The sequence below is a fragment of the Notothenia coriiceps genome, unplaced genomic scaffold (assembly GCF_000735185.1).
Source record: "Notothenia coriiceps isolate Sejong01 unplaced genomic scaffold, NC01 NC01_scaffold00000665, whole genome shotgun sequence".
NCBI classification, from domain to species: Eukaryota; Metazoa; Chordata; class Actinopteri; order Perciformes; family Nototheniidae; genus Notothenia; species Notothenia coriiceps.
Window position 1 is genome coordinate 29,530 of NW_011333366.1, and position 20,521 is coordinate 50,050.

Below are 20,521 nucleotides of genomic sequence, written 5' to 3' on the forward strand. Positions count from 1 at the left end.
GGGGGCGGGCGCAAACAACTTGTTGATCATTAATTGTCTTCTTTCTACTTTATTATCTCCAAAAGACATTACAGTATCAGAGCAAGGCAATGAGATGTATCTTGAAATGAGAGCACTTAGTGTGATAGTGAATAAACATGTACAAAAAAAAGGCTTTCTCTGGTTGTTGTTTTTTTTTCTGAGGTTTAAATAAAAAAAATGAAATGCATTGTGTGACGTGTCGGGTATTGATGAGTTTTTCCTGTGTGACCTGCTTCTGGCACTTTATCAGAAGTTTCACTACAGGTCATATCCCGGAAACAGCCCGCATCAGCTAAATGACTACCTGTGAATTTAAAATGAAAAACCGTAATCATGTTTTCAATACACACATTTCTATAGAAAGACAAATAAAAAAATAACTATAGTTCAACTTTTGAAAAAGAGCACTTCATATTTTCTGTTATGAGTTTGCTCGCTTCCTCTATTGTCAGTGAATGTTTTTGATTAAATCGGGCCCTTTGATCTACAAAGTGTTATAAAAAATGATTTATTAGTTAATTAAATTAAATGATTTTCAATAAGTCACATTTTAAACTCTGACGAGCCGGTGCATGAAAATGAGCAGCCCTAAAGGATGTGGTTGGGTGCGAGATGAGGAAGAAAGTGAAGAGGAAGGAGTGCACTTAACTCTGACAAGCTTCCTGCAAACAACTCGCTGAGTTACACAAACGTAGAAGAGACCGGAGTGCATTTGGATTATTTCAACCTCTCATTTTGGGAATGTGTAATGTTTCTGTGAAGATGCATTGAAGACGAAGACAAGATGGAAGTGGAGGAGACAGTTGAAACGAGGACTTCCTGGTATGATACCTTTTGACAGTCGCCTTTATCTGTGGTTTCAAATCTTAACCCGTTGATATTGTTCACTTACCTTTCTTTCAATGTCTTTTGATATAACGTAGCACATATCTGCCAAATAAGTAAAGTAGGCATATGACACTATGACTTACTCAGCTATTTAGTGTTGTGTGTTAGTGATGAGATGTATCTCAGGTAAAAGAAGGTAACTGAGTGGCTGTTTGGTTCTGCCCTTTTTTAAGGTCCACAGCACAAGGGGAGGCACACTCTATCCCCTGTGACCATGCCGGGGTAAGTCACCCAACATCTCATTCATTTTTTTAAGGCCATTATTTCATTCTAAACCCAGATGTGCACTCTTCTTAAAACCAATAATATTCATTTAACATACATTCCTGCTTGTATAGAAAAAGAGAAAACAAGACCCGGCACCTGGACCTGCGATCAGAATCAACGAGGTGAGGCATATCTGACACGCACCATTTAAACTGCCTCTTCTTCATCTTACATCTCTTCTGAAGTCTCTCTGTAGCGGAAGTTAGTCAACCTTACCTTTGTGACCACAATGCTGAGAGCTGACAGAGTTATGATTCAGAACATGTTCAGCTGTGCGGTTGAGAAGAGGAGGTTCTCTGAATTCCATTTAATGTTGATTATAGGACGTATGTTACATTTCAGCAACCGTTATTTTACTTTTTTTTATCAGAAGACCCTTTTGATGTAATCTTTATCTTGCATATCATAAGCACACAAAGAGATACATTCTTTACTGAAGGTATTTTAATACATCTCAGTCTGACACTTGAGTGAATTTACAGCTGATGTGGTTAGTGTGGCAAAAACAGGCAGACATCTTGTATTTACTATAGAAGCACAGCTTCAACCTTCTTCCTCTTTGAAAGAGTCACACAGGAAATGAGAGATCTGCACCATGCAACATCTCACCCCTCTTGAAATCTCTCTCCTTCCTGAACACCGTCATGTCTTTCTCAATTCACTTTGAGCCTTTGTGTGACCTGTTATGCATTATCAGGATGAAGAGGAAGATGAGGATGATGAGATGATGTCCGAGCACATGAGGGATTCAGAGGTAAGGTGTTCTTCCTGTGCAGGTGTCAGATGTGTGTTACGTGATTTTAAATTAATCTAATGTACAACCTGTAAAGGTTTGAATAATGGCACTGTGATAAGCTTGTGGACCATTTTGTCTAAATATTAAAAGCTGGAAATGTATGTTTTTAATGTTGATTTCACTTTAGGAGCCCAGTAATAAAAGGGTGAAACCTGTGGTGAAGTCAAATAGCCTAACAGGCGTCATAACCCCGGTGAAGACCCCTGCTCTGAAACGCATAGGACAGTCCATTTCGGTAACAATGCACAAACACATTCATATACCTGTTGTTATACAAAAACAAAAGCTAACGGTGTTAACGTTCACTGCTCTTTTCAACAGCGGTCTATTAGCTTTCGTACAGAGGCTCGACCTTTGCCCCCGGCTGCCATGCGCCCTCGCACAAAGGCCTCTTCTTTTCCACGCCGACGCAACAGCCAATGCTGGAGCGACACTGTGGAGAGCCATGACCTCACTGCAAAGGAGATCAAAAGACAAGAGGTGCGAAGGGCAGTGGGTTTGACCTTAGATCAGCTGCAGAAACTAAACTAGCACAGGTCTTATTATTGCAATGTTTTTGCGGGGTATGTGGGTCGCGCAGGGGAAATGGGGTTGCAGTGTGCCACTAGTGAGCCCTATATGAAGCAGCGCTACCCAACACGATGATTATGAAAGAGGATGTGAGCTGGCACTCCAGGCTCAACTTCCTTTTTAGAACAATCAGCTGTGAGATTTCATGCTGTCCGTCTGTAATTTCACATCACATGCAAGTGTGTGTTTGCATGTGTGAATTGTCTGTACTTACATCCACATGTTGGTTTTTCACGTGTGTTCTGCAGGTGATCTATGAGCTGACTCAGGGGGAGAGACAACTCATTGATGATCTCAGTCTGGTCAAGAAGGTACGTGAACACTAAATAAAAGCATATTTTACCCCTGGAATTATTACTATACAGGCCCTGACACAATATGTAAAGGGAAAGAAACTAGACAGACTAATAAGAGGTACGAGCCGCCCCCCCCCTTTGAAAAATGACCAGAAAAAATCTAAAACAGCTAAAAAGAAACACAAAATGATGAAAAGAGGCACTGAACCACTACAAAGAGATGACCACAAAGAAATTGCAAGGAGACACAAAACCACCACAAAGCATGTGTACGAGGCGCCTATAGGACCATTGAGTCATAATCCGCCCCTGCTATTACTTTATATCAGAACACATTCTGCTGATTTCACCCTTTGACAGGCTTTAGGCTGCTGCATTAACCCTCTCCTTTAGGTACTTTTGCTTACTGTTCTCTGTGTGATACAAGGTGTACTATGAACCCATGCTGAAGTTGGACATCCTGACAGAGAGTGAGCGTGGACAGATCTTTGGTACGCTGGACTCTCTCATTCCTCTCCATCAAGGTAAACCGTGTTTCTGCTTTGAACTCTCCATTATCAGCCTCTTAGTTTCCTAATCATGTATAAGGCATTCAGAGCTAAATACAAAATCTGGGTAAATATTGTCGCTTGTTGGATTTCATTGTTTCATTATTGTATCTGTTAACTTCACACCCTGTATATTCAAATATTATAGTTTTTCTTTCATAAAATGCATGACAGTGGACCAACACTGAATTGAACACTGTCACAATAGATTTAGCAAATAGGTCCCAGATGTCGACATACAGTACATTTTGTGAATGTGGTGACATTGATGTGTTGAAAAAGACCTACAAGAAAAGCCTCTAAAGGATTACTTTATTTAATTCAAGATGCCTGGCATAACTGAGTGAGAGATTGCTGATTATGCTTTTTTTGGCAAAGGAACATGAAGAAGTTTAATGTTCATCTCTCTCCGAGCTGTACTTACCCTGGTATTCATTTGGCAAATATCAATACAACAGTTTGAGTGTATTTTTATTTCCTACCAGATCTTCTGAGTCGCCTTGAGCGGCTGCGGGGATCAGAGAAGACAGTCGGGCAGGTGGGGCCTACTCTAATGGACTGGGTGAGTATTTCCATGGTTACCAAGGACTGATAGAGAATAAGAGAAAATGGCACAGCCTCCTTCACTCTCTCTAGTTCCTGTATTTACTCTATCATGTTCTTCTCTAAACCGGAGCCACAGAGTTCAGTCTGGCTTTTTAACTCACCGCACGTTTCTTCTCATTGCTCATCACACCTCCCCTCCTCCCCTCTTCCCCTCCTCCCCTCTTCCTCTCTGCAGTTTCCTTGCCTTGAGGCCTATGTTACGTACTGCTGTAACCAGGTGGGCGCTAAAGCCCTGTTGGACCAGAAGAAGCAGGAAAAGCCGGTGGAGCACTTCCTGCGCCTTTGCCAGGAGTCCTCGTTCAGCAGGAAACTGGACCTCTGGAACTTCCTGGATCTTCCTCGGAGCCGCTTGGTGAAATACCCCTTGCTGTTGAAAGAGATACAGAAGTGCACGCCTCCAGAGCACCCGGATGAGGACTCATTGCCTGATGCTGTGAGTTAGAGATACACAAATTCATGTCAATTTTTTCTAAAAGGATCTATATTGTCTATACTTTGGCTTTTAAGGCAAGATGTGTGCTGCTTTAAATATACCAGTGTTTTTTTTAAATTGGCTGAAATGTTGTTTTTACATACCCAAAAATACTCTTATTGCCTATTTCATTATATTCACAATTACTATAATAATAATAATAATAATAATAATAATACGTGTATTTATTATAGCACCTTTCACAGAAATACAATTCTCAAAGTGCTTCACACAGTCATACTCAAAAACAAAACACAGACCACGTAGAGTCCCGAAAGTAACAAACATAAAAACATAACACATCACACACATGTTCACACAAACAAAAGCCAAAGTAAAAAGATGGGTCTTCAGTTGTTTTTTTTAAAAGCTTCTCCAGAGACTGCGGAGCGGATGTCTATAGTGGTTAAAATGTCTGTATTAGTAGCACTTGACACAACATTTGTCTGGCTGACTGTGGACACACTTACACAAATTATTAAGACCTAAGACTGTAAATCATTCAATAAAAAAATATTATTTTGCATTTAGGATTTGTAACCTTTAGGTTTTTTCTCCTATAATGAAATCCATGAGACTGAAAATTGTGAAGTCCAGGCATTCGGCTTTAGCTCGTAGTTCCTTCATAATGTAAAACACTTTGCACATTGGCGCCTCCAAATGGTAGCAAAATATATTGTTTTCTGAAACATGACCTGAGGTGATCCTGTGATGTGACATAGTTCAAAAATAAAATGGTCTGTATCTGTATTTATTGAGGGATGATACGTTTAAAAATATGTTAAGGAGACAGTTTTTGATTGAATGCCTTTAGTATTATTCTGTGGACATTAAAGGCTCACAAACAGGATGTTACTATTGTAAACATATCTTCCTTTGCTGAAATATACATGGCTTAATCAAACCCAGATCTCAACTCAAAATGTACACCTTAAATACATTCATTTAAGACTATCTGTTGTGTTCAGTTGGACATAATCCAGAGCATCGTGGCTGAGGTCAACAAGAAGACCGGAGAGGCGGAGTGCCAGTTCTACAGGAGGGGTCTCGCATACATTGAAGACAGCCAGAGACTACAAGAGATTCAGCTGTCCCGCTTCCTCTACTGCCACGGAGAGCTCAAGAACAACAAGGGCCAGGTAGCACCTCTATTTATAGACCTTTGGTTATCCTGAGGTTGTTGTTTGCACCTAAACATAATTTACTCTGTATACAGACCTTTGCTTCTCTCTGCCTCACTTAAGGTTGTTATCTTTTGCCCTTAATACAAACCTTGTATACAAACCTTGTACCTTACCCTTTATTCTTGCACTGTGTATGATCTGCTTTTGTTACCTGGCCCAAGATATGACATTATATCTGATTAATAGATGCATTTTGACCTACATTTTGTTTATAGCTGTTCAAATATGGTAGTAAATATTTCCGTTAGGCCATACCTCTGACTTTGCATATGTGTGTCCTCTGTCAGCGGCTGCATGTATTCCTGTTTGAGCTGGCCCTGGTGCTATCAAGGCCGACGGAGGACAAAGATGGAGGTCAGGTGTTTCATGTCTACAGACAGCCTCTGCCCAATTACTTGATAAACCTGGAGGAGATCCCAGATGGGGAGCCTGGTGGAGGGGGGCCCTTCAGGGGAGCCTTTACTGGAGGAAATGACAAAGGTAACATACTTATAAGATAGATCAATATTTATATATTTATGGATTAAACTATACATGAAAAAAGGTCAGTTTCAAGTTCACATTCACAAAGTAACATTGAGTTTCTTTGTTCAAAACCCGCAGATATTAAATATATAAAGATATACCACAAAAGCATTAAGTGGCCTTTATTTAGAATCTATGACTAGCAAATAGTTGGTATCAGTGATGAATGACCAAAGTCAAAACGATTTTTGTTCTATTGATAGAATGATCAATTGTTTCAGCAATTATTTGAGCTGTTATTTTCATATTGATTATTATTATTGTTATTAATATATACGTTTTGCCATGTTTCTGGCAAAATGAGTATTACACATTCAATTTTGTCTACAACAAAGCCTATAGATACAGAGAAATCAATGCCACATTTCTTGAAGTGAAACCGACAAATGTACTTCCACTTAATTTACTCCCTCCTCTCCTCCGTCTCTCTATCTCCCAGTGAAGAACTGTTTCCGTGTGAGCAGCAGGGGGCGCTCCAAAGCTCACCCTTACAGCCTGCAGGCCAACGACTCCTTCAGCAAGCAGCAGTGGATCACCTGTCTGCGGCGGGCCATCGTCCAGTCCCGGGACAGGACCACTCTGAGCAACCAGTCACAGCTCTGCCTCCCCCCCGACCCCATCCTGTGTCACATAGCCGACCTCAGCCTCAGCTCGGACACAGACATGGCCGACCATAACAGTCGCTGAAGACCAGGAGGCCCGGGGAGTGTCTTTCTATCTGTACATTGACATTGGAGAGAATAAAATATGGACTGTTAGTGAAAGATCATTGTGCTTGGACAGACATATAGAATTTCCTGCATGGATTTTGTATTTTCTTGCATTTGCTGAAGTATTGTGTATTTGTGGTGATGATAACTGTACAGCTTGAGAACAGTATTTTCTGAATGTGAATTTACAGCGTAAAACTTTTCCATAGATTCTTTCTGTTTAATTTTTTACTAAATAAACTGACACTTGAATGTTTTTCTGAAGTACACATGGCAAAGTCTGCATACACTTATCTAAGTATAGCCAACAAGATCCACAAAGAAAAGATTAGTGATGATTATCCTCCCTCTCTTTCTCCCTCTTCCTTTCTCTCCCCCTCTCTCTCTGACACCGGTGACAGGGCAGGACAGAGGTAGACTTTCAGTTCTAGCCTTCAATACACAGTGAAACAGTAGCCGTGCCCTTATGCATTTTTAACAGCTCAGCAGGTGATGGGAACAGTTTGGTTGGGACAGTTTGTCCACAGATAGAGTGACCAAATAAACAGGTGAGTCAAAACAGCTTTTATGATTTTACTAATGCTGCCATGTTTGTCAGAAATGATTTTCACACTTACTTTGTTTACAAGATTGTACCATTTATCTACGCCTAACAACAATGACTTGGCTAGCTGCGACAGCGGATCAAAACATAACTTTGTTGTGAGATTCTGCATATTCTGTTTCATGTTGTATATTCTTAAGGTAATGTGCACTTGATGGGAGTTCTCTAGAATTGACCTCTCTTTGTAAAGATGTACCCTGAACCTGATATGTTTATATCTGGCTGCATTGAGGTGTCTGTCAGACCTTGACTTTCCTAGCTGTTCTTCAAGCTGTAAATACGAGAGGGAATTGCAAGATAGATCTATTCAAAACAAGGATTTACCTTTAAGGGATTCTCGTTCACAAATCAACCCTGTTCTTTTCCCCTCAGCTGTTAATGACACTCCTTGTCATTTCCCTGGAAAAAAAGAGGACTTTCTTATGAACTACAATCACAGTCTGCTCACCTTTAACACTGCCTGCGAATAAACAGAGGTGGTGAAAACCGCCTGGCGTTTTTCTTTTTGGGAAGCCCTTCTTTATGTCCTAGGAGACACAATACACGCTTCCAAAGTGTAGTAGTAAAATAGGATGCCCGGAGCTAGTGGTGTCAATGCTGAGGGGTCTTGTGAGGCCCTGTGTCGAACCCTTGTCTCCCAGAAGGGCCTGCAGCGAGAGACGGCTGACATCTCCCATTCTGTCCTCTACACCTCACTGATGGGCCTGCTTCTGGTCACCGACAATGAGGTGAGAAAAACACAACAAATCATAAACCCTTGATGTATGGTAAAACCTTTAAGTCTTGCACTTAAAGGTGGAATTCGGGACACTGGAGAAAAAAACATAAACAGATCGAGATTGTGAAAAAGAATTAATGGAGAGTACACGCTGACACACACGTGTTTAAGCAGCTGTCAGCACTCCTTGGTCTCTAATAGGATGAATGCTTCAGGCTGACCTCCTTTTAGCCTCTCTTGTTATGCTGTTGGGATAAGGAGGCTAAATCTGTCCTACCAATGTTGTACATTCACTGACACGGCAGGGTTAAGAGAGAGAAAAGTAGCATGGTTTACAGACACAGCCAGGGGTGAAATAACAGGACAAATATGCACCTGAACACACGTGTACAAAAATGTAAATAGGGTGTATACTTGATGACAAAGTTTGGGTCAATAGCTTCTTGTGTTGTCATTTTTTCCCAGAAAGAGAAGCTCACCGTAGGAAATGGAAGAGTTGGCCTTAAAAACATAGGAAATACAGTGAGTGCTTAGTAATGCATTGTAGCCTTAATTAAAGTCCTTTATGGCTAACTAATAATACATTTTGCCATAACAGGCTCACTTTCCCTTTTGCTTTGTCTTCAATTTAGTGCTTCCTGAACGCAGTAATCCAATGCTTGTCTCACACGCGTGGCCTTCGGGACTACAGCCTCCTCAAGTCCTACAGGGATGACAAGTTCTCCAAAGAGGAGACTAAACTCATGGAAGGTAGGTTCCTCTCTCCTGTCGTTGCCTCCTCTTCCTGCTATGTTTTCATTTGTACTCATTTGTTATTGCTCTTTGTCTCCCTGTGCCAGCCTTCTCTCAGGTGCTGTCAGGCCTTTGGGATGTAAATGAAGGGGACAGAGTCGTAAACCCACGACAGTTTTACAACATTTTTAAAGACGCGGTGCCTTACTTCAGTGGATACAGGTGAGATTAAAGATGATGTTTCTCTTTCCCTCAAGGTTGTCTTTCCATTAGACTTACATGCAATACAATATCCATGTGTGCATCAGCACAACTGTTTCAAGGACAAGACAAGAACAGTAAACCATTTCAATTCAATGTTTACTCTTCTACAATGTGTATAGATTGGATTTGAAGCAGAGTTCATATAGAAATAGCTTCCTTAATTAGTGACAATAAGGAGTATTTCCTCTGTGTTTAACCCAGTCAACAGGATGCACAGGAGTTCCTCAGGTTCCTATTGGACAAGCTGCACACAGAAATCAATCGCAGACCCTATGTTCGAAGAACAGGAAAGGAGCCTGAGCAAACATTTGCCAGATTTAGGTTTGTATAATTATGTGGGAAAGATTCTGTCCTTAAAACTTTGAAGTCTTCATGTGATCACATCTCTTTTTCACGCATGTCTTGTTAACCTTTAGGATTTCAGAAGAGGCCGCTGCCATGTGGAAGAAACACTTGGAGAGAGATGACAGCAGAATAGTAGGTAAGGAGAGCAATGCAGTCATCGTTGTCCATCAGAATACATTTAATTAAATTAAATTAAGGCAACCCTCTGGTAATTCCTCACCCCCCTCCTCATAGACCTGTTTTCGGGCCAGCTGAGGAGCTCGCTGCATTGCTCCGTGTGCTCCCATTCCTCCAACACATTCGACGTGTTCTGTGATCTGTCGCTGCCCATCCCCAAGAGGAGCTCCTCTGCGCAGGTCACACTGAGGGAGTGCCTGGAGCTCTTCTCTCAGGAGGAGAAACTGGACAAGGACAATTCCCCTGTAGGTTAACACAAAGTAATGGATTACAATTGATTGAAGTGTCTCACATTTCGGGGTGAAATGTCAATGAATAAGGCACTGTAACCTGGGAATGGTTTGTTCCAAAACTGGATTTGTGTCCATCTGTAGCCTACACCTTTTGTACTCTTATCTATATAAATCATTGTTCTTACTTTTATCCTTATTTATTTTTATTTATATGTGCACATGAAGCCAAAGAGCTTATGCTGTGTCAACGGAAAAACAAAGCAAACAAAAACGTACTAAGATGGGTAAAGGAAATATAAATGTGTGAACCCCGGTCAAATGGAAATATAAAACAAAAAAAGTACTGTAGAAATACAATTAAGTAATTTTTTATTTGATTTCAAACTGTTGCATGTCATGATATATTGATATTTAAAATGATTACAGTTAGATGATTTAAAAACCTTTTCAAAGACCAGAGTTTGAATGAAGGTTGAAGTATTAAAAAATACTTCAACTTTCTAAACAGATTGACAAAGTTAGGACTAACTAGTACTACCTGACCTATATTGCTTTACTTACCTCACTACTGTATCAATAAAAGAGTAATGCAAATAAGAAGTCAAATAACAGTACTGGGGGAAAAAAGAAAAAATACTTTCATCAATATTCCAGATAATTTTTATTAACTTTTTTAAACAAATAGCTTATGACAATGGACCTTGTGTATTTTGAAATGTTTTAAAATGTTGAGGTGTTTGTTTTTGTGATTTCAGATGTGTGAAAGGTGTAACAGGCACACTGAGTGCACCAAGCAGCTTTCCATCCAGAGGTTTCCGCAGGTTATTGTGATACGTATCCTTGACCACAGCTCTTACTCAGTGTATTAAGCTTGTTATAAGCAAGTGATGATTTAGTACATGACTTTATGATGGTACTTAACAGTCTCGATCAGATCTGAACCGTTTCACCACATCTCGCTGGTCTATCAGTAAAAGCACAGTGTATGTGTCCTTCCCTCTCACTAACCTGGACCTCGGACGCTACGGGCCTGTCGACTGTGGTAACCAAACAAAACCTTTCTTTAGTTAATGTCTAATGTATTCAACCATATTAATTACTTCCTTTTACATGCAATCATGAATGTTACTGTTAAATGGTAATAAGGACATAATCAGCATGTATTCAACATCTTATCCAGTCATCCTGTGTTACTCTTTGTTTGATAATTAAGTTCTAGACTATTTGTAACAATAAGTAGACGTTTTCATTGTTTACATAATTGAAATTGATCAGTTCTCATAAATGGAATAGATAAGTCATATTATCTCTGTATGTCCCCACAGGTCCAGTTCTGTATGATTTATATGCAATATGTAACCATGCTGGCACAGTGAACATGGGCCACTACACAGCCTGCTGTTCGGATGAAAATGGTTGGTGCTTCTACAACGACTCCAGGTGAGAAACGTCCTGCACACAAATAATTTTGTTTTATAATGCCCTGCAAACAGCATTGTCTATATGTACAAGAGCCTGCTGTGTCAGTAGGTCATCTGTATTGAGACATCTCAAGTGCTAGTAGAAGTACTGGGATGTTTTACTTATTGTCATACAAATAAAGAACCACAAGTAAATATATTTGTCATGCATATTGGCCCTTTTAAAAATCATACATTAAGTTACTTGATTAAGTATATTATTGCATTAATCAGTTCATCTCAGCTGGTAAAGGTGGAGCTAATTTTAATTGTGTATATACTGCTGCTGGGTACATGTTTATTTATTAGTTGATTTGTATTTTGTATTGGCTAATTATGTGTATCTGTAAGGTAACTAGTACCTGAAGCTGTGAGAAAAATGTCCAAAAGGTACATTATTGTCCTACAAAATGTAGTGATATAAAGTAGCATACAATGAAAATATTTAGGTAAAGTACAAATACCCTCAAATCGTACTTAAATAAAGTAAATTAACTTCATTGCATTACACTACCGTTTACTAATATAAACCTGGAACTGTTTCTCATGATTTATTTCCATCTTCCCAACTACAGTGTTACTCCAGTCTCAGAGAACCAGCTTCAGACCAATCAAGCCTATGTGCTGTTCTACCAGCGCAGCAACAGTACCACCATCAGGAAATAGACCCGACACTGGCTGAGCCAAGCAGCCAATCAGAGCAACCTCCAGTGTCCATAGAAACAAATAAGCAGCAGTGCTGGCATCTATGGGCAGCTCAATCTCAATGAGCATGCCCTCAAATAATCTCTGTGGAGGATGAGGGAGACGCCATGCTCACTTTAAGGAGAGCTTGACGAGGCAATCTCCCCTCCTGAATCATGGAGATGCTTTTGAAGAGTCTCAGTGAGAGACAGAGGCAGCTCAGACACACTTCAGCCTTAAGAGTGTCTGCCCTACTTCTCAGGCAGGAGTGAGCGGTGAACTTGCACACAATACATAGCTCCTGATGTTAAATAATTATGATTCATGCTTGTGATACACCCGAATAAACAAAAATACATATTTGGTAGAATACAAATAGGCAACAGTTGATGACCCAATATAATTGCATTTCATTTAAATGTGTGATAATAAAGGGCACATGACTCAAAATGAAAAGGTCTGTAGTGTATGTTTCCTCTTACAGTTAATCCTGAAACTTGAAAACATTGTGGACTGTTTTTCCCTCCAATAGAATTATAATTTCTATGTTTATATAAATGTATGTATATATTTTTTTTACATTTGTGCCTCAAATGACACAATTGAATGTAATGCATAATTGATTTTTGAAACATCAATAAAAGATCACTGAAAGCATCTGAGCAATCAATTACAATTAAAGAAACACCCAGATTTCCAGGGGACAGTGTACAAAGCTAAAGGACATTAATTATTCACACAAATATATTAAAGAAGGTGCGCCAATTAATTGTTTTTGTAGGAACAATTATCTTTTAGGGGTTGCTAGGTTTATTTACCAATAAAAATATATATATATAATGTTATGAATATGAGATTAAATAAATAATTTAATTATAAATAAATATTAGGTTATTAAGACAGGCCCAATATGCTTTGCCGTTATTGCCATTCAATTAATTGTAAGCAAACAGAACTAGGGACAATAAGACGCTGTATTTGGTTCCGGAACATTATTTATTAGAAAAATGTAATGTATTTGTTTGATAGTTACGGTTTTAATTTGCGAAACAAAAATGAATTGGTTTATTAGGTAGTGTTTTATATTTGCAAACCACACGGTGTCTGCTAGTGAATCATAGGGCATTTGTAAAACATGATTAGTTTGTTTGTGGACTGTGGAGTTATGGCAGGAAATTGGCTCCATAGGAGAGTCAATCTCAACAAAAATAATACTCCATAACACTTGGTTCATTGAAATATAAAGAAAACAGGGATAAAAAATACACATATGGTTTTGATTGCCTTCTTGTTTTTAAAATGTTTAATAGTGGTGCCATGTTATTGTATCTTCAAGTTGGAAAAAGGTGCCACAGCCTACCGACAAATGACGTACTTGTGCACATGCGCGCAGTAGCAGTGGGCGGAGTTTTCCAGTCGGTCAGGAAGAGGAGAAAGGCGGACACAGAAACATCAAGCGGTAATCTTACTCAGTTATAGCTTTTAAACTTTAATGCCGATTCTTGTTTCACTCAGAGAAGTATCACAGCGGTGCAATGAATGCTGAAGATATGATTTCAGAGAGAAAACCTTTAATGACAGTGATCCTAACCACGGGAAACACCGTTAGCTTTCTTGCTAGCTAATGTTAGCTGGTTTGACAGGCCCGGACTGCACAGTCTTTCAGCAGGAATGGGAACACAGCACGGAAATGTCTCATGTTTACACCCTCAGCCTCCCTGTGTGCTAGTCGGGTCGTTTTAAGTTGGATGTACCTTGTGAATCAGGGTATTTTAGTGAAACTCTGAGATAAGGAGACCGGTGTTCTAGCGTTGCTAACGTTGACTGAGCTGTTACTTCTCACGTTATATGGCAACCATGGTCAGAGGTGGGAGAAATACTCAGATCTTGTAAAAGTAGAAGTTCCAGACGGTAGGAATTCTCTGTTACAATTAAGAGTCCTGCATTCAATGTGTTATTTAAGTTAAAGTACAAAAGTATTAGCATCAAAGTACCACAACTAAAAGTACTCCTTTATGCAGATAGGCCCATTTCAAAATAATGCATTTTTTTTTGTTCTGATTATAATTATTGATGCATGAATGTGTTTATCAGCTAGTTTTAATGACTTTGTATACTGCAGGGTAGCTAGGTAATGTTACTCCAGGTGCAACTAAAGTCTTGTTTAAGTGTTGTTTATATTTTAAATCATTAATCCAAATCTGCAAAGTAACTGAAGATAACAGTACATTATTAATCTCTGAATTGTAGTGGGGTAGAAGAAGAAAGTAGAACATTTTGAAATACTCAAGTAAAGTCCCCTCAAAATGGTTGTACAGTACTTAAGTTAATGTACTTTACCCCACTGACCATGGTGAACTGTTGATAAAACATAGGAAGCATTATAATTGTAACGTTGTGTTTAAAGTTTACAAAATGAGCAATGATCTTGAATCATTGCTCATTTTGTAAAGGTACGTTTGGGTTTTATTATTGCTACATTTTATTAAAGTATGTCCTTGTTTTGTACTGTTTTGAACAGATGGCTGCAATCAGGAAGAAGTTGGTGATAGTTGGGGATGGAGCGTGTGGAAAGACCTGCCTGCTCATCGTCTTCAGTAAGGACCAGTTCCCCGAGGTCTACGTCCCCACTGTGTTCGAGAACTATGTGGCCGGTCACCAAAACACAGAGTGGACAAAGGGTACAGNACAATCAGGCCAGCTGTAGAGAAGACCCTCTCAGCTGGAATTTGGGCATAAGATGAGGTTTGAGTCTGCGTGGTCTGCGTGTAGGGAGGGGCAGCAGCCATATCATTAGCTAGAACTAGCTAGATCTGATGGATTTGTACATAAACGCGAGTGAAGTATAACCGGACGAGAGAGAGAGAGAGAGCTATGGCACTGTCGTATACATTGAATTTTTCCATTTGATCATATGTAATCAACTTAGGGCACCCCTCCCAAAAAAAAAGAATATTCGATTATTCGTTCCCATCCCGAGTAGCAGCAGCAGCAGCCTGCTATCACAAAGAACAGGTGGCTTTCTCCAGAGACAAACTGACAACACACTGGTCTGATTGAATGTGTGGGAGAGAAACTGAACAATTGTCTTTTCAATTCTTGTGGTGAAAATGGTAGCCGGGGCCAACACAAGCTGAGAATCAAAGGAAGGGTTTGGAAATGCAAATGTCATTCTTGAACATCCACAAACGTCTGGGCTCATTATCTCTTTAAACTAAGCTGTAGAAAGAAATGATATATCAAGAAGTCTTGAAATGACAGAATAAACGGTGTTGGTCAGTGCGTAGAGGAGCCACCATGCGGCCTGTAAGAATTGACCTGGGTTTAGTTTCTCTAAATATTTGGTATCAACAGGACCTCCCCAGCCCACCTGCTGACCAGTTCAGAGGAACCAACTGTTTATTCACTGTTTACCATCCCACAGCACAACATGATATGGGTCATGCTGCAGTTACCAGTGTATGTGTTTGGGCTTGTTGATCTTATGAAGTTGATGATTATCAATGAAGTTATTTTTCAAGTGCTTTCTTGTGTAAGGCCTTCTTCTTGTTTTCTTAAGCCTGCAATAAGTTATTTTTGGCCACTTTGCTGGGAAAACAAGTTGTAAACAGAATCATGGCATACAATCACCCCTACATTTATATGGGGAACTTGTTATCAAACAGATTCTTATTTACTAACCCAGTAGATACAAAAACAGCATCCTAAGTTACGGGTGCTTATGTTTCCTCTTTAGCTCTTTCTCGCTCCACTAACTGCTCCTCAGCTGCTAAATGCTCCACCTTGTTCCCCACCCGGTTGTTTTCTGTGCCTGAGTGCTGTTTGACTTGGACACTTGGTGTGAAGGCAGAAGGGTAGCTCTTTGTTTTGGTCCAGGCAGTCGTAGGATGGTGAAAGCTGTATTGTTGGCAGGCCGCCGTGTGTGTGTGTGTGTGTGTGTGTGTGTGTGTGTGTGTGTGTGTGTGTGTGTGTGTGTGTGTGTGTGTGTGTGTGTGTGTGTGTGTGTGTGTGTGTGTGTGTGTGTGTGTGTGTGTGTTATACTGTATATGTGGTCATTCTCACGTAACTGACACAATACAATGGCACGCATACACCTTTAATGTATACAGGAGACAACAATAACATCCAGAGCTTTAGATCCCAGGATGTAGAAGACACACGAGGGTTGTTTCTAATGTGATTGTGTCAGTCTGTGCACATGCAGCCCTGTGTCAGAGCACAGAGGCTGCAGCATTACAAACACTGTGGCTCTCTTCCTGTTCCCTCCCCTCCCACTGCTCCCCCTCCCAGTGCAGACCCTAGGCCGGACTCTGTTTTCCACCTCACACACAGGAAGGGAAGAGGGTGCGGCTCTAAAACAGACTTAGATCATCTTTTTTCCCCTCGTCGCCTCACTGTTCTATTTCTGGTTGCATTGTTCCCCCTCCCCCCCTCTGGATGAAGACACTTTCTTCTCACCAGTTTACTGATGTTTCGTCTCATTGCTTAATATATAGACTGACCTCAGTGTGTTCTGTTTGCAGATGGCTGCTATCAGGAAGAAGTTGGTGATAGTTGGGGATGGAGCGTGTGGGAAGACCTGCCTGCTCATCGTCTTCAGTAAGGACCAGTTCCCGGAGGTCTACGTCCCCACTGTGTTCGAGAACTACATCGCTGACATTGAAGTGGATGGGAAACAGGTACTTTACTTTTTTGAAATGTCACTTTTATTTTAGATGATTATGAAGCAGTGAGGAAAATGTTGTACAATTTCTCAATTACAGGACAATTTGGATATACTTTTCATTTTGAAGTTAATTTACTGAATACAATTATACTAATGCTGTCAAAATTATCGCGTTAATGGCGGTAATTAATTATTTGAATTAAGTGCGTTAAAATATTTAACGCATTTAACGCATGCGCAGAACGGCCCGCCCCATACATCCCACCAACACACTAGAGGTCCCTCTAGTGTTCCAGCGGGGCGGACGCATATAAACAGCATGGAGCTAGAACAACAGGTTGGGCATCTGGATGGGGAATTTGAGTTCAGAAAGAACAAAGATGGAACAATAAATAAACAAATAGTGATTTGCACACACTGCAAGAAGGAGTTTCAGTTCCACCGCAGCTCTTCAAGTTTAAAGTACCATCTCAATGCTAAGCATGCGTTTGTTGGGGCTTCCACTTCCAGTGCAACACCTGGCTTGCGTCAGACCACCCTGAATGAACGCAGGCCAGTAAGCAAGTCCACCTCGGATAAATTAACCAACACAATTGCCAAATGGGTTGCAAAGGACTGTAGAAGTTTTGTAGGCCGCTTCGGCGAACAGAAGTTGCTNTTATTATTGCTACATTTTATTAAAGTATGTCCTTGTTTTGTACTGTTTTGAACAGATGGCTGCAATCAGGAAGAAGTTGGTGATAGTTGGGGATGGAGCGTGTGGAAAGACCTGCCTGCTCATCGTCTTCAGTAAGGACCAGTTCCCCGAGGTCTACGTCCCCACTGTGTTCGAGAACTATGTGGCCGACATTGAAGTGGATGGGAAACAGGTGAGACACAAAACACTGAGGACACTAGGATCTGTGGCGTCCAAAGGGCCCTTGAACATTTTGTAATACTTAATTGAAATTAATTATCACATTCAGGATTTTTTAATACAGTTTTGTCTTCATTTAAATGTTAACCAGTTAGGGGGAAAACTAACTATTAAAAACGATCAAATGTCCAAAACAGGTCAAAATCATAATTTCCACATTCTAACTTTTGAAAGCATCAAATGTTTGGAATATTTGCTGGAAAAATGATTTAATAATTGATCAATTATTAGAATAGTGGCTGATTAGTTTTCTGTATGTTTTGTTTCAGTTCTACTTTAAATTGGATTGTGTGTCCTATTATTAGTACAAGAACCAAAGACCTTCAGTTCACTATTATTCAAGACTAAGATACACAGCAAATATTGATCATTATTTCTGAATATTTATTTATTACCTGAATATGCTTTCTATTTTATTCTTTTGGCTGTCTTACTATTTAAAGTATAAGTCTGACTTATTTTGTAACTTAAATGTTGAAACTGCCTTTTTTACTTTTTCATGATTCATTTATGTCCTCAAATGTATCTCTCTCTCTTCTCAGGTGGAGCTAGCACTTTGGGACACAGCCGGTCAGGAAGACTATGACAGGCTGAGGCCTCTCTCCTACCCCGACACTGATGTTATTCTCATGTGCTTCTCTGTAGACAGCCCGGACAGTTTAGGTATTGTCTCTGCTAGTTACACCACAATGTATCAAACACCTTGTTGTTATGAAATTGATATATGTTGTTAATTACTGTATTCTTTCCTTCCGCCTACTGTAGAGAATATTCCAGAGAAGTGGACACCTGAAGTGAAACACTTCTGCCCAAATGTTCCTATCATCCTGGTGGGTAACAAAAAAGATCTGCGCAATGACGACCACACCAGAAGAGAGCTTGCCAAAATGAAACAGGTCAGTTACTTTGTCTAAAACTGCTGGTCGGTGCACATTTGTTGGTATAAATGTCCAAAATGTAAACCTTCTCTCCGGCTTATGTCTCCAGGAACCAGTTAAATTCGAAGATGGCAAAGAGATGGCGAACCGCATCAGTGCCTATGGCTACCAAGAGTGTTCTGCCAAAACCAAAGATGGTGTGAGGGAAGTCTTTGAGATGGCAACTAGGGCAGCACTGCAGGCCAAGAAACGTGGCAGGAAGAACACCTGCCTTCTGTTATAGGCTCTGGAAGAGGAGGAAGCTGCCGTCAAGCACAGATGGAATGGGCAGCTTTCATTGAGATTTGACACGGGAGAAAATTGGGGTGGGCCCAGAAAATATTTGCGTGTGCTCAATTTCTTATCACCTAATTATCCTTAACAAATTAAAACAGGTCTCAAATTATTTGAAAGGCTTTTACACCTTGGTCTATACATTAGAAGATGTGCCATTTTGCTTCAGCCTATCAAAAACTTCTAAAGGTCTGTAGGGCAGGACGTGGGGGGGGTGATTTGAAGTTGAGTAGATCTAAACGGGGTTAAAATGTGCCATGATGGGAATGAAGAGAGAAAAAGGTCCTTACCAGGCCAAAGAAAATAGGGACATGACAAAGAAAGACGGAGAAAAGACATAAATATTAAATAGGTTTGAATTAAGACCATGTCTAAGTGGATTTTACACAGTATCGCCTACATGTAGTGCCTTGAGAGCAATGGTAAAGAAACGTAAGTTGTGGGGTAGGGATTCATAACTTAGATAGGGTATTATTTTGTCATTTGTAGTTTTCACACATCACATTTGTGAATGCTTATTCCCTGTCATTGGCTTTGCTCCTTCAGGCCCATATTCTGACTCAGGCGCTATGCAGGGGTATGCCTAAACTAGATTGTATGAGTTGATTTCCCATACTGAATTACTTACCTGTACTTAAGAGTGTGTGAGTGTGTGTGTGTGTGCAACTGTATGGTGGTTTGTTTTTTCCAGTGCAGTTCTGCATGCAGTGAATGTGTGTATATTTGTGTGGGTGTGTATTAACATATGTGTCTATGTACTGTATGCATGGAAAGGCCTTCTGCGTCACTGACCTAACCCCTTATTTCCATGCCAAAGTTACCCCTGATGGCCACATTTTATGGCTCAGATGGGTAATGGAATTAACAGCTACTCAGAGTGACATAGAAACTTTCACTTTACTGGAAGACATTGTACTTTACCTAGAAGCACAATCAGGTTAAACATATGAGTTTTTAGGACCTTTTTTGTGTATACCAGAGATTCATTTGATTGTGTTAATCGGTGGGTCAAATCACGAGTGGTGTAGTTGATAAGTTGAATATTCTTTCAGATAGATGATAGGCTTATCTTATTACTATAATGTCCATTGTGTACTGTATGTCTTACAAGGCTTTGTAAGGACATGTTAATGATGTGTATTTCAAGTTTGCCTTTTTCTCCATTCTCCCCATCCCTCCTTTAATGACATTGTCATTATTGTACTATAACTTTTTATTGTTGATGTCTCTAAATTTCTTAGCATATTTTAATCATTTTACATAATCCTGCTGTTTTGATCAGCTTATGTCAGTTAAATGATCAATTGTAACCGTAATATTGTTTTGTTTAGTTAATTGAAGGTAAAGCTTGGGGTGCAAGGCTGGAAGGTTTTGGGGATGGGCTCCTTTCTTTTTTTTTCTTTGCTTTTTGTACTGTGACATATTATGGTTTTTGTTTCTGGATTTTTTCCAAATAAAGCTGATATTAGGGTTTCTGTTGTAAGGTATTTATGTGTTCTTTACATTTATTCGCTATTACAGTTTTTCTCAATCGCTAAACCCACTATTTAGAATCAAAATTCCTTTCATCAAACCAACAGCACAGCCATCGAAACAGAAAACCATTTCTCTACAACAGTATACCATTT

General features: G+C 39.9%; 3 protein-coding genes across 5 annotated transcripts; all 3 read left to right on the forward strand.

The window, feature by feature from the left end:
• Window positions 1-671: 671 nt before the first annotated feature.
• arhgef3l (Rho guanine nucleotide exchange factor (GEF) 3, like) lies at window positions 672-7,126 on the forward strand. The gene is made up of 13 exons (XM_010783660.1): window positions 672-843; window positions 1,083-1,131; window positions 1,248-1,298; window positions 1,874-1,930; window positions 2,100-2,207; window positions 2,294-2,452; window positions 2,791-2,853; window positions 3,266-3,362; window positions 3,872-3,948; window positions 4,168-4,425; window positions 5,433-5,603; window positions 5,936-6,128; window positions 6,613-7,126. Exons 1-13 carry the CDS (start codon window positions 806-808, stop codon window positions 6,858-6,860), a joined length of 1,569 nt encoding a protein of 522 aa, XP_010781962.1. The 5' UTR covers window positions 672-805; the 3' UTR covers window positions 6,861-7,126.
• A 933-nt stretch (window positions 7,127-8,059) lies between these two features.
• usp21 (ubiquitin specific peptidase 21) lies at window positions 8,060-12,615 on the forward strand. Its single transcript, XM_010783776.1, has 11 exons — window positions 8,060-8,215; window positions 8,671-8,727; window positions 8,838-8,955; window positions 9,045-9,159; window positions 9,403-9,522; window positions 9,618-9,682; window positions 9,781-9,968; window positions 10,712-10,790; window positions 10,891-10,998; window positions 11,282-11,396; window positions 11,992-12,615. The coding sequence occupies exons 1-11, from the start codon at window positions 8,060-8,062 to the stop codon at window positions 12,080-12,082; spliced, it is 1,212 nt and encodes a 403-aa protein (XP_010782078.1). The 3' UTR covers window positions 12,083-12,615.
• Window positions 12,616-13,473: 858 nt separating this feature from the next.
• Window positions 13,474-20,373, forward strand: LOC104956202 (transforming protein RhoA-like). Of its 3 annotated transcripts, XM_010783672.1 has the most exons (6): window positions 13,474-13,559; window positions 14,622-14,717; window positions 16,720-16,779; window positions 18,225-18,345; window positions 18,448-18,578; window positions 18,670-20,373. In XM_010783672.1, exons 2-6 carry the CDS (start codon window positions 14,622-14,624, stop codon window positions 18,841-18,843), a joined length of 582 nt encoding a protein of 193 aa, XP_010781974.1. In that variant the 5' UTR covers window positions 13,474-13,559; the 3' UTR covers window positions 18,844-20,373. The 3 variants fall into 3 exon arrangements, with proteins under 3 accessions (XP_010781974.1, XP_010781983.1, XP_010781970.1); XM_010783681.1 differs by lacking the exons at window positions 13,474-13,559; window positions 14,622-14,717 and having other exon boundaries at window positions 16,597-16,779; XM_010783668.1 differs by lacking the exons at window positions 13,474-13,559; window positions 14,622-14,717; window positions 16,720-16,779 and adding an exon at window positions 17,452-17,635.
• Window positions 20,374-20,521: the final 148 nt, after the last annotated feature.